At 39.5% G+C, this 18,690-nt stretch overlaps 1 protein-coding gene across 5 annotated transcripts in view; it reads right to left on the minus strand.

Annotated features, from left to right (window-relative positions):
- ctnnd2b (catenin (cadherin-associated protein), delta 2b) overlaps nucleotides 1-18,690 on the minus strand; it is a 131,518-nt gene that overhangs the window by 82,751 nt on the left and 30,077 nt on the right. For 4 of the 5 annotated variants that reach the window (XM_026375509.1, XM_026375508.1, XM_026375507.1 and 1 more), the window contains exon 3: nucleotides 7,522-7,634. In XM_026375509.1, the coding sequence (XP_026231294.1) occupies nucleotides 7,522-7,634 (113 nt within the window). Of the gene's footprint in view, nucleotides 1-7,521; nucleotides 7,635-10,740; nucleotides 10,819-18,690 lie in introns of those variants that run through there. The other variant, XM_026375510.1, reaches the window with a different exon arrangement.

Raw genomic sequence — 18,690 nt, forward strand, 5'->3', positions numbered from 1 at the left:
CAATCTTATTCTAACTACAGAAAGAATAGTCACAAACAACACTGCAGTATGGCTTACGTCACTATGTTTGTCCATAAATTGATTAACAGGCTAACCAAAAAATCGGCTCTTGTTGTGTTTATACTTGTACTAAATATAGATTATAGCAAACAAATAATTACCCAGATTGATAGTCAAATGTGCTGAAAATAAGGATTCATATTTAGTTTGTAATTTAACTTTTGTAATTTTATTTTTTCCCTTTGTCTTTGTGTATTTCTTTGCCATGTTCCATCTTAAAATTCTTCACAACTGGGGTAAAAAGGAGCTCTGTTTCACTCTCCTTCTCTTTCTTTGTCTAAGTTTTTGTCATTAGGACAGAACTGGATAACCTTATCTACGATTAGAACATCCAGCATTATACATTTGACCCATGAGCTGTTGAGCAATGAATGTAGAACGGGCCGAGATTTGGACAGGACTTACTTTAAAAAAACAACCTTTAAATCTACATTTTTCATTTATTTTGTTGAAGAACGTTAACTGCTCATAGCAACCAAGCCATTAACAGTTTCCACAAGAAATGAAAATAATGTTGGCTGAATTGATTGGTTTCTTGCAAATGAAAGTTCGTGGAATGACACAATAAAAAAATCAATTGAGAACACAATTTAAGGCTGAATTAATGAAGTAGAACAAAATGCAATTCAATTATTAGGCTACTACTGGCCCATATTTGGGTTAATTAAGTAAAATAAATATTTCAAAGCAAGACACATAGACCATACATGTTGTGATAGTGTGTTTTTTTTCAGGGTGCATATACTCTACTGAATATATTACAACCATCACAATGCAATATACTTACCTTTGCCTTCCTTCCTTTCCTTTATTCCTCTTCACTCCACATTCACTCTATCAGATCGATATCAATGGGTCACTACAAACGCTGGAGTTTTAAAATGTGACTCTCCTTCCTATTTCCTCTCTCTCCCAGATCAATAGCAAGAACACAGGGAGGATCTCACTGCAGTCATCATCAAGCAGTCAGCCCTCTCTGGATCAATGAAGGTTTAAAAATTAGCATCCTCATCATTATCATCAACAACAACATCATTATCATTATAGTCATTGTAATTCCATATTTGCGAGCTGATGAAGACATTAGGAATTCAAATCCTACCTCTAAAGAAAGGGGAATAAATAAGAGTACTGATAATTCAACATCAAAGCCCTCTCATGTCAGAAAGAAATAAAAAGAGTCTAAAGATCACAGATTACTCAGTGACACACAAGTGCACTGCTCTCATTTTCTTTGCCAATATCAGTATATTTATTTTCTCATTTTATTTGATCAAAACTTTCAGGGTTTTCAACTTTTCAAAAATCACCTGAGCTGTACTCAACATTCTAGGACATTGGCTAAGAGGAAATGGCCTTTAACTAAAAGTCTGTCTGTGTTTTATCTAGGCAGAATGACGACCCATACCCACACCCACTCAGAGCACTGGCATTTAGAGAAAGAGCGTGTAATTTGATTCCAGATGATGCTGTTTGTAGGCATGATGGAGAGGAAGTCTAAAATGTCTATGCAAAGAATAAATATATAAAAATAACAACTAAAGACTAATCAGTGTTTTTGCAGTCACTGAACTGAAAATTGACTCTTATACATCACTGCAAACACTAACTTTTTGTCTAACAGTTCATGTGGTAGTAATGCTATCTCATATACAGTATATGCTTACATAGTTTAGATTTTTTTTTTGTTTGTTGTTTTGTCGTTGACACTGTGTGGCTTGATTTGTCAGAGTTGAATTATTTTCAACTATTGGATGCACTGCAATTAAATTACATACATACATTTAGAGGATGAATGCAACTGAGTTCACAACCATTTGCTATTTAGCCATTTGCTAAGGCATGTAGAATTGTAATATATCACATTATACCTACTGAAGGACTGTGCTTTCTCCTTCACCAGTTGAAGGCTCAAGTAGTATTAATCCCGAAATAACTTGACAACACTAATTGACTTACTTACTTGACTTACGCAGAATATGTGTGAAAAACAGAGCCTATATATATACTCTGCAAACAGGCGGTGTCATAATCAATTATCCAAAGAGATCCAATGAGAATGTAAAAAATGTATTTTTTTTATGTGCTTCATAATCAACCAATCAAACTATGGTACAATCAATGTTCAGCCCACAAAAGTCACAATAAACAACAAAGCCTTATTGCAAAAGTTTTCTGTGTGAAGGTTTTTCATTTCACCACATACTGCAACAATTCTCTAAACAACAGGCTCTCTAAAACGCTGCTTGTGTATAATTACAACATTGACATATTCTGTAACTACAACTGGAATGACTACAATTTTCTGTCTTCACACACTTTCCTCTGACTCTTGTTCTCTTTTCCGCACTCTCCTCTTTGGCAATCTTCCTCTGTTCAAACCTTTTTACCACCACTCTGATGCCTCAAGTATCCAGCCCTTACTCATATTCTTGGTGTGTAGCTAAAGTGACTAAAACTACATCTGGCTGAAGTAATTATGATATGAGCATTCAACAGTAGTCATGTTGTCTACTGTAAAAAGCAACTAAGTATGCAAAGGCTAGATGTTGGGGTTTTTGTGTTTTCTGTTTCAAAGTCATAGTCAATGTTGTTACTTTAATAAGACCTAAGTTGTGCAAATGTTGACAAAGGTGTGGTGCATGATTATGGCCGACTAAGTCACAGGTGAAAAGGAGCCCTAATAACCCACCATCTATAACAGTATGGCATGGTAAAATGTGAGTTTTAGCTCTAAGTCAATTTAATTATAATAATACTCACCTATGTGGCATGGGCTTTCCCTATTGATGATGTTCTGCAAGCAAAGGACTGTCTCAGTGGGAAAACTCTTTTTCCTTTCAAGAACTATTAGAGACCTTTCTTTGAAAATAGTTTTTCAACTTAATAAAAGAGGGTAATAGTTCTCAGTAAGGCTGCACCCGTCTGCAAACATCTCTGTTAGTGTATGTGTAAAGAGAGGGCACAGAGGGAGAGCCATGGTGCTCTGAGTCTAAACTGGCAGCCCAGCCCCCTGACAACTTTTGGGTAATGGGCCGTCGCTGGGCTCACAAGACGGGTCGCATTTTCCCGCCAGACAAGCGACAGTGGTTCTCACCAAGTGCCGCCGTTATAGCCAATGCTTGTGCACACACACATACATGGTCACCATTCAGCAGCCAGACAAGCACACAGCGACACATCGGATTACTGGACAAATGCCGCAAATATGCGCAGCCAAAGCAGGCAGACAAATGGCCCACCCAAGGAGGTGACTATTTCTCAGCCAACAGAGTGGAGTGGCCACCACAGTGCCACCAGAGCTGACATATCTGTATCTACTGGATGTGTGCTTGCTGTCAGAGGTCCACTTGGAAGATTAGATGTAGACAAGGGACTGTAGCCAGGGAGTAGAGAATCTGTAGGCTGAGGAGGGTCTACTAATAGATGATTGTTAATACCTGATTTCCTAGTGTTTCCTCGCTCTTTTTTCTACTTTAGTCAAAGTAAAGTGTAGGATAGTTTCTTAGTCTATTCACACATCATCATGACGCACATTACTGTAGCTGGGTAAGCAATGGGTCAATCATAAAACACAACTGAGCTTTAAGCAATGCCTAGGTCTGGACCTATGTAGATACTGTATGTAGAACCAAACCCAACTGAAACAGCTACAGGACTCAAAAAAAGAATCTTTATAACTGAACTGCTCTAACAATTTGACTAGCAACTTAACTTTGTGTCCATATTGGAAAGATGGTTGACAGCTTAAAGAGATACAGTACATACCTATTCAGTGAGATATGTGACAAGGGGATAATTAAACAAAATAATCTAAAAGTGAATTACAGAAAAACAGAGTAATAAAAGAGCAGAAGAAAATAGGCAAAGCTTTTCTTTGAGGCAAAAAAAAAGAGAAAAAATTTGATTTCCTTGGTCAGCTTTATAATTGCTCAGAAATTATACATTTTCACTATATAATTTTTTTAATCTATTGCTATTAAACACAAAACATGTCTATACAAACAAAATAAGTAATCCACTATCATCATTTACACTCCTTGTTAGATCTAAGATCACAAGAACTGCCAAAGCATCACTTGAAACCTTGACATTTAATGCAGAATGATGGTCTTTTAACTGATGAGGCATCATATGTTAAGTTCTTTTTTTTCACAGATAAAAACTACGTCTGATGTTGGCTGACAGAGCAACTCTCTCACACACACACGTGCACACACACACACACACACACATAGTCACACAATAGAATTGTGTTTTTTCAAGTGATAAAGCAGCAGCATATGCCATGGCAGGCACTGTGACCTGTGGTGACTGATTAAGACTGGAAACAAAGGCAGAGCTGAAGAACTCATTAGCACCTCTGAAAGTCTTTATCTTCCACAACACAACAGGAGCAGGTTACTGAACTGCTAGCACCCCCATTGCTACTCGGCTGCAGTTAACACTCATTCATAATTCAACTTTTCTGTGGTTTAACCCTGCCATCTGAAGATTTCCATAGTTTCATGTGATGTGTTTGCCTGCATTGTATTGGAATTGCTGTATGCAAACATTATACAAACAAGTCAACTACTAAGGTAACTTAATACTAGAAGAATGAGTGGTTCACAAAATCCGCAGAGAAAAGACAATACTATGGAAAGCCACCCTGAGTACTGACACAGCCCCTGTTTCCATTGTATCTATCTAGCACAGGCACCAGTAAATGTGTCTGAAAACCACACGCAGGTATTGTGCTGGCCTTGGTCATAACACCGACCATCATATCATATTCATATCTACTGGGCCTTCTGACAGTGAACCTGTGGTTTGTCTGGGTGTAGAAACTAGAGCTGCTCCTTTGGGAAAGACAGTAAGACTGCCTGTGAAGGGGTTTTCAAAGAAAGCTTCCTAGCAAGTGCAGAAGTATCACATGTTACACCTTTATGATATTTCAGACAAATCTTTACTACCCTATGATGGAAATATTGTCCAAATTATCTATTTGCACAGTCTAATGACCTATGAGTTGAAAAGGGACAGTTATGTTTGACTGAATTGAATAAAAATGTCAGATTTCAGCTTCTTTCTAGTATCTCTGCTACAAAAGAAGCTATAAGATGATTTTGAAGTTTGACATTACCAGCATTTGGAAGTTCAAATTAAATTTTCAAGAATGGAAGAAGATACTCTTTTATGATAGCCTATTTTCTAATGTAAGACAACAAGCTACCTAAAATGACTCAGGCACAATGAGTTATGGGTGAGAAACTGAAATCTAGCAGAGCAAATGACAGCTTTCTAATGTTTAATGACCTGTATAAAACTGGATGGCATGGATACTCACCCCAACAAAAAGATTTGTTCTAACAAACGTTGCTAAAGAAGCTACCCAATTACTTTAGCTAAAGTGCATCTTATTCATGTTAATATACTGTATCTAAGCTAATGTAGCTACAGTAAAAGAACAAAAAAGAACAACATAAAAGAACAAACACACAAATCATATCTATATTAAAGTCAATAAGTCTTTTCAAGGCACATTGAAAATCACTAAGACAAATTCTCGTACATATATTGTAGCTGCCGATTAAATGTGGCCCTTTTGTTCACCGGGACAAGCAGTGTTGAATAAAACTATTCAGAACAGCAACAATACAAATGTTCCAGAGGTAATTGAACAATAAATTCTACGTGCTTTTACAAATCTCCAGCACATTGCCTCGGTGGATATGGGTGTTTTGCCAAACCATTTCTCCATTTGGTAATTACTTCCAAGTCAAACAAAGTGGATGGCTTCTAAAAAGTAATGGAAGACAGTGTAATCTACAAGACGCTCTGCTCCTCACTAAATAAAAACCCATCTAATCGAGTTAGGAAGACAACAGCCTTTATTCCATCTCTGTGCAGCTGGGTGATGAAGTGGAAGACATGTTTTTTATTTCTTTTCCCATGTTACTGCTTTTTTAAATGTGGGCCCTCAGTATAGCCCTATGACAGCACTGAAGAGCTAAATGCATACACCAGCTAATTAGACTCATGAATGAATCAGGTTTTAGACCATCTTCCCGCTCTTTGTTGGTCCACCCCTCAAATTGAAATGAGAATTACAATGCAGACAGATGAGTAATTAGTTTGAGATGGATGGAATCCCCACTCGCTTAACAGAATCAAAGAGAAGAAAAGATGATGGATTGTGAGCGTCTGTTTATGTGTGTGTATGAGAGAGAGAGAGTGAGACAGAGAAATGGAGACAGAGGCTTTAATCGAGTTACATTGTCCTGAGAGGCAGGATAAGTGCATTACCGCTATTGTGTCAGGAGTGCTGCCTTCACATTGGGACCGGTATGGAATGTGTAGAACGTGTTCTTTAGGCTCAGAGCAGAGCCGAAGCTTGGGTCCCAACTCAATCAGCAGCAGATAATATGACATTCTCTCCACATTGTGTACAGTTTACTTCCATCTTCACAAAAAATAAACCTCCTGAACAACTCCTGTGACAGCTGCCCAATGTGAGAAGTGATTGCGGCTTTTAACAGACAATAAATAGCACATTATGTTAGCAAATATGAGGATTTGTTTTTGTGCTATTAGACAAAAGCCAAAATTCATTTAAACTACCATAAGCAGCTGCTTTAATCAACTTGAGAGAGTAATACTTACAGACGTGGCAAGATTGTGCCATAAAGGAAAGCCATTTTGTTCTCTTTTACAGCAAAAACGGTTCTAGGATCTATTTTGCAGTAATCCCAATTGAGATTTCTTCTTTATATTTGGCTGCAAAACTCATAACAGAGGATATTTTAAAGCAAGTCCATATTGAAGCATTTATTATTTGGTATTTTAGTTAGGTCACTTCAAATCTAGTTTATCAGTACAAAGGTTTGACAGATGCATCTCTCTTGTGGCATACAATGCACATTCATTTACCCTAGCTAAACAGTCAGAGAAGATCATTATCTTGGTACCTCTGTCTGAGAGAAGAGCTTTTTGTAGCTTATGTGTCTTTAATTAAGTCTCAAATTTAATGCAATGATTACTTATTAATGATACAAAGAGAAAATTTTAATATGCAATCTTACTGCGTTATAGTATCCCAGAATCCTCAAGTCAATTCAAGGTTTTAAAACTTTAAAAAACTTTAAATCAGCTTTGAGCAATTACTGCAGGTATAAACTGATAATAAGCAACTCTAGCAGAATCCTCAAAAGGAAAGCAATCTCTTTCAGCCTGACGTGTATTGCAATAAGAAAAGAACACAATCTAGTGCACCAGAGGAATGCAGGAACATCAGTCCCTCTTACACAACAACGGTGGTTTGGCGCTGTGGTTTGAACTCCAGTTTTGGACACAAATCAAGTGCATCTCTAATGTGACCAGCTGTAAAGCTGTGTCACCTGCAAGAGCACAACTGACACACAGGTAGAGTGTACAGAAGAGGATCTGACGGGTGTGAGACACACAAACACACACACACACCTGATGCTAGTCATGCTTCCAGTCTCAGAGCCAAGCTTGCATCTCTCCAGCTGACTGGCAACAATCTGTCGTTCGGCTTCCAGCTCCCGGGTCAGACGTTCGAATTGCAACTCCTGGAGACAGAAAAAGTGAGAGAAAGAGGGAGGGGGAGAGAATGTGTCAAAACAATCTGTCTATTTATTTACTGCCACGTTTACAGTCATGCTGAACATTATTTTGGCTCCAGTGTCACTGACACATTTTTAATTGTTGTGAAATGGACCCTACAGTCTGTGATGGGAAAACAGGCCAGATATCACTGTTTCTGCCAGTTTCACACTGCCAGCTATTCACTGAGGAGAGTTTGATATGTCACAAAATTGAGACACCAAACTAAAGGTTGGAACACATGAAGTTTGGGTCTAAACTTTCCCTGACACATCATCTGTGAACTGACATTGTATGGATTTGCTGTTACCATGTGGTGGCTGATACGAAGGGAAGGACAGAAAATAAAAATCTGTAAAAAATGTAAGCTTCGGCTGCAGTATCTATCAGTGTCTACAGTCAAAAATACATGAACTGAATATATTCTGTACACTCTAAATGCACTTAAATGTGTTAATATAATGTAGTCCAGTTTAAATTGCACTTAACAGCATTTATGTGCAAATTGAAAATCCGCATAAAATCAGGTGGATGGAAACACACAGAATCTTCTTGTAAATCTCTGTTTACACATCTATACAGTTCAGGGCTGCCTGTAGGAAGTATTTTACACTGCAGAGCTCAAGCTTTGCTGTCTAAGCTCACTCCTACATGCTATAAAAAAAACTAAATCTGTTAGTGTGAGTGGTTTTTGCATAAGGCTCATTGTTTTTATGCTTAATTTATGCTGTTCAATGTGTGATGCATAACGACTAATTAGTTGATGCGCACACAAGCAAACAGCTGATTGTAGTTTTGATTTGTTTTGGCTGCTACAATCATTATAGCTGATTAAACATAACTGATTTTACCAATTTGTGCAAAAAAAGCAAAGCAAAACATATTAATCCAACTGGTGTGTGGCCTGTTTTCCAATCAGTGGAAGAACATACAATGACTATACATCAGAGTAAGGGCTGTAAAATGATTATGAGATCATATATTGGGTCTCTGCCAGGTTTTCAGAAAATAAACATGATAAAAGTATAACAAAGAGACGAGAAGCTATGTTGAAACGAAGTAAATGTTCAGCTCTGCAGCAGAATGGACCTTCACATATTTCAATGTTAAATAAAATTTAATTCAATTAATTCAATTAGATTTTCTTTGAAGTCACTCATGCACACATACAGTATATATACATATATAAGTTAAATATTTTGTACATGAGTCCTGTTCCACATCTAACATTCAACACCCATGCAGGTTTAAACAAAAATAAACTTCATACATTCAGAAAGCAACTGCATGTCATTAAAAGTAAAATAAAAATCTGTTAACCTTGTTTGCAAAGACACAGTCAGAGAAACAACTTAACTTTAGAATAATTTTGAAATAGATTTAGAATATCACCTAAAATTACATTCCCTACTAATGTTATTTATAGTGATTACACAATGTTCATTTTTTGCCTGAAAAGAGTTCTGATGGAGAGCAGAGTGCTGGTCCGTGGGAGCTAAAACACTGATGTTGCCTGAGGCGACTGCAGGCTTTCCTCCATACTGATACAATTTGGTTGGGGTGGCTGTGGCTCAATAGGTAGAGCAGTTGACTACCAATCGCAGGATTGGTGGTTCGATTCCCGGCTGCCACGTCACATGCCAAAGTGTCCTTGGGCAAGATACTGAACCCCTAGTTGCCCCCGGTGAGTCAGGTCAGCTGCATAGCAGCTCTGCCATCAGTGTGTGAATGTGTGCGTGCTTGTGTGTGTGAATGGGTGAATGAGAAGCAGTGTAAAGCGCTTTGAGTACCAGCTAGGTAGAAAAGCGCTATATAAGTGCAGACCATTTACCATTTACCATTGTAATGAATCATTAATGTAATAAGTTAACTAATAAAATTGCAAATTTCACTGTAATTAAGCACCACCTTCTTTTTATTAATGGTAAGTGAACACAGATACGCGCACACATGCAAGCTTGCACGCCCGCACAGGGGCAAAGACAACCATAAAATTCATTTGTATTCATTTTGGACACACTTGTATAGTGGGTGTCTAAATGAACTAACAGGTTATATAAACCATCCAACTGACTCCATGATAGACTCAAATGATTTATTGAAATGTTAAATGAAATATACGTTCTACTGCAAAATACTAAATCTACCATCTGTGGCTAGTTGCTGAGTGCAAAATGTTGTAAATGCAGAACAGTCTGTTGATGGTAACATGCTGTAATGCTCACAGACACACACACACACACAGACACACACACACAGTGCTGTGGAGTCTCTCATGTGTGAATACTGTTAAACAGAGAGAGCTACTTGCAGCGTCTTCCTTGTTTACACAGCTTCAACATGATGATACATGAACATGTTTGCACTCTGCAGAGGATGAAAATGCTACTTGGCAGAAACTGAAATCACCTGTGCTGAGTTCACTGTGTTCACTGAACTGATGGTAAATCATTTGTGAAACTGATAGTGAAACCTAGGATGGTAGGGGAATAATTCCAAAATAAAGCTTGCAATCCTTTTATGCAAATGCAAATCAAAAGCTACAAGGAAACTGCAAGAAATGCAAATGAGTTGGATCTAAAACAACACTGCATGCAACAAAACAGCAGGTTTCCCTCTGTGTTATATGACTTTTTGGAGTCAAATAAACACCCTCATCACCTGATGTGAAGACGAGGAAAACAGAAAAAAACAGATTAAGGGCAACATCTCCTCAGCCGATAAGGAAAAAGAGCATGCATTTTTTTGTTTGTTTTTAACTGTATTATTGCACAAGGCGCAGAGGCTGGGAGGCTGAGCGGGCGAACTAACTAGCAGGATGAGGAGCCGTGAGAATTCGGCTGTAAGGCTTCTTGAAAGAACTCAAACAAAAGCAATCGCTCCCTCCTTTTACCCCTGTGATCTCTGCTCCCTCCAATTCAAGGCTGAGGGACAGACACCTGTTACTGCAGAGGAAAAGGCAGACGGTGATGGAATGTATTATGGTAAATCACGCTGGTGAAAACTGGGGTCTAAATGAACAAGAAAATAGTAAAACAGAACGAGAGGAACAAAAACAGTGAGCACACATACCTTCACATGGACCATACTTCACAGAAAAAACAAAGTATCCCACTTTTCTTTGCTCCAGTCTGGTCAAAAAGCGACAACACTACTCCCTCTCCCTCCTCCAAACTCTCATATGTCCTGGGTCAGGACACAGCGAGCGAGAGAGAGAGAGACAACAAGTGTCACTTGAGCTGACTGCAGCTCCTCTCGCTCTCTCTCTGTCTCCTTCTCTTTCTCTCCTTAGGGGCCATGAAACACACACACACACACATGCACAGAGTGTTCACTGAGGCACAAAGGTCCCCATGGCAACAGAGCATTTAAAAGCCCCGTGGCATTATTTATGCAACGCTGCATCACAATGGGCCCTCCCACTGGTCGACCCTGCCAAAAAGCCCGCCGCTCGCCACTCACCCTCTGCCTCTCTCTGTCTCTCTCTCTTTCTCTCTGACCCGACCATCTGCATCCACCCCCCGCCCATCCCTCCCCTCTCCCCTCATCCACCAACACTGAAAAGCATGGAGGGATTTTGGGAGAAAGGGGGAGGCAGAAGATTGAAGGGGAGTGATCTAGAAGGAAGCGCGCACACATGCACTCACAACGCTCATTCCCATACACAAACACACACATGCCTGCACACACTCGCACGGCCATATCCACATGCCAACACACGCATTTATATTCTGCCTCAGTGAAATTCAATGGACTGAAATGGGATGTAAAGAGTGCAAAGTGAGGCAAGATGGCAAAAATGTACATTAGGCAAAGTCTAACACATGTAGCATGTCAACACTGAACACTAGTGACTGAGAGCACATGACAGTCACCTTTCTAAAAAAATGTTCTACTATACTGAAAAACGTATTTATTTTGATAAAGTCACCATTTCAGTGGCTTTGATTGTGTAAGCTAACTAATGCAGTTTAACTTTAATTAACACTGCAGCAAACCGCCTGGGTGCAAACATTTCAGAGAGACAGTGGAGCTCACTTAACACCAGGCAACTTTCAATTGGAAAGCCAGTTAGCTGCTAGCTAACTAGCTGCTAGTTATGGTGCTAGCTAGGGCTCCAGAGCATGTCCCTGTTAGCTATCATATTACCAGTTAGCTTGCCAGCTAGCAGTCTGCAAACTAGCCTCCTTAGAAGGCACAAACATTACCATTTAGTTATAGCACTATTATCTCTTTAAAGCACATATCTTACAATAGAACTGAACTTTTTTTTATAATCCTGTAAGGACACTTTCAGACCAGCATAAATCTGAAAACTAGCTTAGGGTGTTAGTCTTTCCTTATCTGAAGGTAGAGTCTAAAAACACAGAGTATCAAACATATAATCAACATATAATGTAATATAATTTGAAACAAATTTGTATTTTGATGAATATTATCTATTTTACTTTATATGCCATCCATATCCCAAGTAGCTAGCATGTTACTACTGTAGTAAGCCTTCTAGTTCCAGCAGTTAGCTGACTAGCCTCCTAGAAAGAAAAAAGGTAAAAATTATAATGCATTTGTATTTACTTAAATGCCTTTTTGGTTACTTTGGTTCATGTGTTTTGTAGAGATAAAGTATGTAACAAACCTACAGACAAGCAAACAAAAAATAAGCAAATAACATGTCATATCTTACCCACATGCAATCCATGACCTCTCAAATGTCACCAAATGGACCTTTGACAAATGTCTTCAGCCCCTCTTCTCACTATCTAAAATCTTCTTTGTAATGTGCTTCCCTTATCCTGCCCTGTCTGCTTCCCTTCCCTCTGAAAGACACCAACTAAACCAATCACGGCGTCCCGGCAAGTGCATGCAGCATGCAAAGCTCCAGCCTGCAGTCATTTCTTTATTCAAATTTGGATTGGCTCAGTTTACACGGCTGTTTGGCTGCAGACAGACTGACCGCGAGCTTAATCACAGACATAAGTGGGCCACTGGTGGAGCATTTGGCTAAAACTAGACAGATCAGCTTGATCAACTCAGCGTTTTAGGCAGTGTGTCTGAGCTTCAGAGCACTCGATGTAAATACATAGCACCACACAGCATCTCTCTACATGCATGTCTGTGTGTGTGTGTGTGTGTGTGTGTGAGTGTGTGTACGCAGAGAGACCATTTATGCAAGTGCAGGAGAAGATCGGAGCAGTCTCTGAGAGGAAACATGACATTAGCTAGAAGGATCATGTTGGCTAACGTCCAAATACATCATAAAAATAAAAATGATAAACGCGTAACTACAAAATGGACACTGAAATAATCTCAAACTTGTGTTATTTAATGAGTTGAGATATAAAATCCCCCAGTATAAAACACTGTCTTTCTGATCATGAACTTTTAAATCTCCAGACATAAACCAAGACAACCCTGCAGACATAACCGTGGGTATTTTGTCAAGCGACTTGACAACCCAGCCAGAGGAGACATTATACAAGAGCTCCCCACCACAAAGTGAAAACTGACATTTATAAGCAAAAATCTTTTTCCAGTTTCCAGGCTAAAATATGAAAATAATTCACCCATTCACAATCCTCTTAGGCCTTACAATAGACCGCGGTACTGCTCAAGTGCCACATCCACTCACTGGCCGATATCATCTGTAACGTACTGCTGTGCAAACATGCATGTGTTAGCTCGAAAAGCAATTAAGTGAAAAGGACATCTATTAACTGTGTCCTAATGAGCAGGTTCTACAATGAAGTGCCTGTCAGCTGATTGCATTACTAAAGATTCTGCTCTAATCTCAGCCTATTAATGGAGACAGAGGGAAAAAAGATAGAGAGTTAGCAGCCACTAGCTTACACGAGCAAGCTGACCCCTGAAAACCCCATTAAAGCAATTAGTAAAGTAGAATAAATGACTGTAGGACGGTGGTGGGCTTCATGGGGAGCAAACGCGCTGTGAGTGTATACGTATGTCTGTGCGCGCGTGTGTCCTAACGCTGTCTCCCTCTGTCTCTCTCTCTCTCTGCAGTGTAAAGAAGTCTAATTGTGCCCTGTGGTGTCCGCCTGGCATTTAGTTGTTTCAAAAGAGGGCCTGTTCGATGAGAAAATGTCACGATGGCTGTGCAGCTAAGACCTCTGCTGTCTGGAGCTATTGTTTTAGGTCGGGAAATTATTAGCTACATCCAGTTGGTAACAAAGTTGTCCTGGAGGTAGAGGAAAACAAGCCAACATGAGAAGGCGGCGGGTGATACAGAGACAGTCAACAGGGGAACAAGCAGAGGGTGGTTAAATGGAAAAAGGCAAGGAAAACTGCAGCAGATCCAAGCCGATCCAGCTCGCTCCGGATACGAAAACCCCGTTACCTGTTCACCCCTAACGAGATTCCTTACTTCCTCTCCTCCGCACGCAGGCGTATCTGTTTCCACCCGCTCTGCGCAACAGGGCTGCAAACTTGTTTTAAAGCTCAGGATCAAACATGTAAATTATTAAAATATTCAGAGTGCCGAGTCTTTGTTGATCTCATTGTTCTGCAAAATAGGAAAACTGTTCAGCAAACATCAAGGTGGAATTGTTTATTCAAACTCCAGGGCAAATGACAACCTTGAGGATGTTAAGGACTCAAGGCAATGACACACGAGGTAAACGTCTAAAGGGTAAGACTCCTCTGGAGTTTTCTTGACATTGTTGCTTTAATCATGCTGAAACACCTTGTGGCTTTGTTATTTTTGTCTCAGTTTACTGCCTGTTGCTAGGAGGGTTGCCGATTGACATTCTATACTTCCAAAAGAACACACTGTATCTTCAGGTAGAGATGAAAAGAAGAAAAATGAGCAGCTCTGTCCAATAAAAGCCTCCCACAATTAACAGCAAAGCAAAGAAAAACAAATTAAAGTCAACTGCAAGCCCTTTTTAATCTTATTTTTGCGTTCTTCCACTTACGACCCCAACTGCATCTAGCCAAATAAAATGCCTTATGCAGACAAGAAAGTATGCGTTGCGTCTCAACGGAGGTTTCGGTGGTAGTATACTAGGAACAAAATACAATGAGCTGTGATGACATCACAAAGTAGGACTTAAATAGGGATTACGATCATGGAGTGATAACCTCTCCCCCTTACAGATGGGGTAAGAGCTGTACAGATTAATGGCCACTAGGAGAAAGGATCTCGTTAGGTCGTGCAGCAGACAGTAACAGAGCAGTGGAGCACTTGACATCAGTCTCTGGCTGAATGTGCTCCTCTATCCAGCCAGCACACTATGTAGTGGGTGGGAGGGTTTGTCCAGGACTGGACAGCACACGGTCCAGCTCCACATCCAGAATTTGTCAAGCCTGATACCAACCTTCATGTTGCTGTCTGCTCTGGGCTTTGTTTTTGTAGAGGCATGCAAGTTGCGTCAGGACGTCACAAATTGTTGTTGTCATTGACAGTTGCCATCCACTATGACATACTGTGAGATAAAACAATACATTATTGTCTCCGACTTTGGGCTCAGTGGGGTCATACTGTGTTGTTTAAATTTCCAAGTCCAAACTCTGTACTGAAAAAAATATGCTAATGTAGTCAGCAGGAGTTGTGAAGTAATACTTTTCAGACTGTATCAAAAACCAAAAGTCATAATTCCTTCCACCACCACTGATTTAATGAACTTTTATATCAGCAGCATATTCTTGGAATGAAATTATAGAGTTAAAAGTTATGAGTCATCTTAAGATCTAGTTATATGAAGTAGTTTGAAGATGAAATGTGACATAATCTGAAAATATTGCCTTAATGATGCATCCATGCATATATTCAAATATAGCCTTTGAATTAGAGTGTTCTGTATCTTTGGGGAGAAACTAAAAGATTGGAAAACTATAGAAATAGGACTGATGAAAAGAAATCATGTGTGCTCACTAATGCATTAGCTGAACCCTGGCTCAGATAACACTGTGCCTTTTTTTCATTTGACTGTAATAAAATAATCAAGATGTACCACTAAACTTTATGCTCATCAAATATATAGTGTGGTATCTTTTCCATCACGGTGTCAACCGTTGGCTCAGCTCTGTGCATAATGCACCTGCTAGAGTGGAACACTTTAGGCTGGAGCATTGGTCTCAACTGCTCATCCCAGGCCTGCACACACACACGTAGAAGCACACAAACACGCTCTGCCTCTCGTACTTTTTTTTCAGTGGCAGCTACAGATAGCAACAAAAAAAAGTGAACAGGAGAAAAGGCTTTGTGAATTTCAGCAGCCTACACTATACTGTACATACACAAGACAATGCACACAATTCCCACCACACTTTATGGTAGACACTAAATTAATACAAGAAAATCAATATTTGATCCACATTAAAACCACTATTAAAATATGTTGGTAGAGAGTTAGCTGATGGTAAACACATTTTAATGAATCCTTAAATGAAAAAAATTGCGTTGATAGGGAGAGAGAACATTCAGGGCACCCTTTATTATTTGTACCAAAAAACAGCATTAAAATATTTGTGTTTGTGTTGTTTTAAAGTCCTATGTCAGTAATTTCTTCATAACATGCTGGCAGATGAAGCAAACTGTAAGAAGTTTAATAAAAAAAATAAATAAAGATACAACCTCAGTTATCTCAGCCTAAGCACCTTTTATTTTGGACACAAGCTGTTTTGTGCTGTGGTGCCAATTAGAATGAACAGTTCCACAAAGCAGCACGATTCACATAATTATCCAGTGGCTGAAAGGCTCCAGAAAGACCGTATTCTGCCTAAAACTCATTTGATTTGATAACCAGTGGAAAGCTGTTTTTCCCCCCCTCCGTCTTATCTCGCTGCTGCACTTTCTCCTCTTGAATTCCCTCATTTTGATCGTTTCCTATTTTGCATCCTTCAGTGCATTCTCATGTTTTCTTCCCAGACAAGGCAGTCGAATTCAACAACATCTTCTTCTGTCTGATGTTACTTATGCTGCGCCAGTGGTGTGCCTTGTAAAAACACAGCAGGAGGTCATGTTGGCAGCCTGATGAAAATTAAATGTGTGGCAGTAACGTAATGTGCTTTTCGGTTTGGAAATAAACACGCCACAAACACATTGACGCTCTCTCTAACAGGATCACAATAAGCTTTTAGCTTCGCTGTGTTTCTTATTTTGAAAACGTTAATTGCATGTCAGGTATGGGTGGGTGCAGTCTTGTATTTGTCTAAAAAAAAAACTATTTAACACGTAGTTGTGAGCAGTGAAAATCACAACAGGGGATGTTTGCTAAGTCTAATGCAAATTATCATCAGGGGAACATTTCGCTTCACTGCAATCTTTCAATTTAGTTGGATATTTACTAAGGCTACATATGTAAATGAGCCCAGCTGCAGTTCATCTGATTTGCATGTGCCACTACGGTACATATGTTCGGATGCTGGGCTGTTTAAGATGTGTTGTGCATGTCTGGAAAGCAACAGAGCGCAAGAAAAAAGTGTTTTTCTCCAGCCAAACTTGGAATATTTGGCTAGATTATTCACTAGATAATTGCTTGCAATTCCACCTAATAAATATTGAACTAGCTGCATGAGTCACATCTCAATAGAGCAGACCTCCTGTAGCCTGATAATCAGACTGAATTGGCATTTTGCTTCCGATAATGTTAACATGCCGATGCTAAAAAAGGTAAAAAGGTTTACAGTGTTCACCATCTTAGTTTCAATAAGCATATTTACATTTGCTAATTAGCATTATTCACAAAGTAAACTGATGGGAACGTTAAGAGCTTTGCCAGTGTTTATTTATGAACCAAAAAAAACGAACAAACAGATATTTCGCCCCGATTGTGCCGCTAACCAGAAAGTTCATACATCAGCATGTGCGACTAATGCTTGTCCCTGTGGCGCTAAGCTCACTGTCTATGAGCTTACAGTGTAATTCTCTAATCTGACCCTTGAGCCATAATGCTTGCATGGCTGATAAATATGCTTAATAACCTTGCTATGCACTGGAGTTGTTAACAAATCACGATCTAGGACCTCATCTGCTGAGAAGATTCAACCATTTTGAGTTTTTTTTTGTTTTGTTTTTTTTAACTTGACATCTTGATATTATGGGACTGAATGGTTTGTTGGATTCCAAACAAGAGACAGCTAATCAATAGCCTGTGCCACTTTCCCTTCATCTGTCATTCAATGGGACAATATGTCAAATTTTTTCAAATGTGCCACTTCTTACATAAGAATAAAACACTTTCAGAGCCGGCACGTCACACTGCGCTTCCCCAGCAGCAGATGTGTTGACAGCAGAAATGATGAACGATACGAGGACAAAAGCTGACAGATGTGATAAATACGACGTCGAATGGCTAATCAATCTCATGTGGGTAGAAAGAAACAGAAGAAAAACAGCAGCAGGGATCTCCTGGTGTGAGTCAGCAGAGGCACTGGAGTCTGATTGGCAGCATGTTGCGTAGCCAAAGATGTGTGGAGCCTTTTCTTACTGTCTCATGCCTGACCTTGCCTTTATGAACCACAATGAACAGGAAGCTTTGGAAATATATGTGTGTGTGTGTGTTTGTGTGTTTGAGAGAGAGAGAGAGAGAGCGAGAGACCTGCATGGCCTAAGAATAAAAAACACATTCCTGCTCCCTTTTTGCAGCTTGGTAACAAACACTGGCATCAGGCCAAGCATATCGACAAATGACACACTGCAAAAACAATTATGAAAGGAAGTGACAAATGACTGGCTTAAAAAAAATAATAACTTCACCTCGGTGCAGGAGAATGAAGTATAACGACTCCAGCTTACAGAGAAGGAAGAACAAGACTGATCTGTTTATCTGCTCTTAGCTGACACCCAGTCCATTCCTTCTTCGGCCTCTTCCTTTTTACACGTTCTCATCTGAGGGCCATTACCATGTCCTACATTATCTGTAAGTGTGGGTGAGTGTGTAGATGACCTGTGTGTGTGTGTGTGTGCATGACCTACTTAGGCTAGGAGTGGTCTTCCAGAACACTGTAGTAACTCACGGTTAAGTCTAACCCACGCAGAAACATGCACAACTCATTACTTTTTTA

This window comes from Anabas testudineus, chromosome 17 (assembly GCF_900324465.2).
Source record: "Anabas testudineus chromosome 17, fAnaTes1.2, whole genome shotgun sequence".
Taxonomy (NCBI): domain Eukaryota; kingdom Metazoa; phylum Chordata; class Actinopteri; order Anabantiformes; family Anabantidae; genus Anabas; species Anabas testudineus.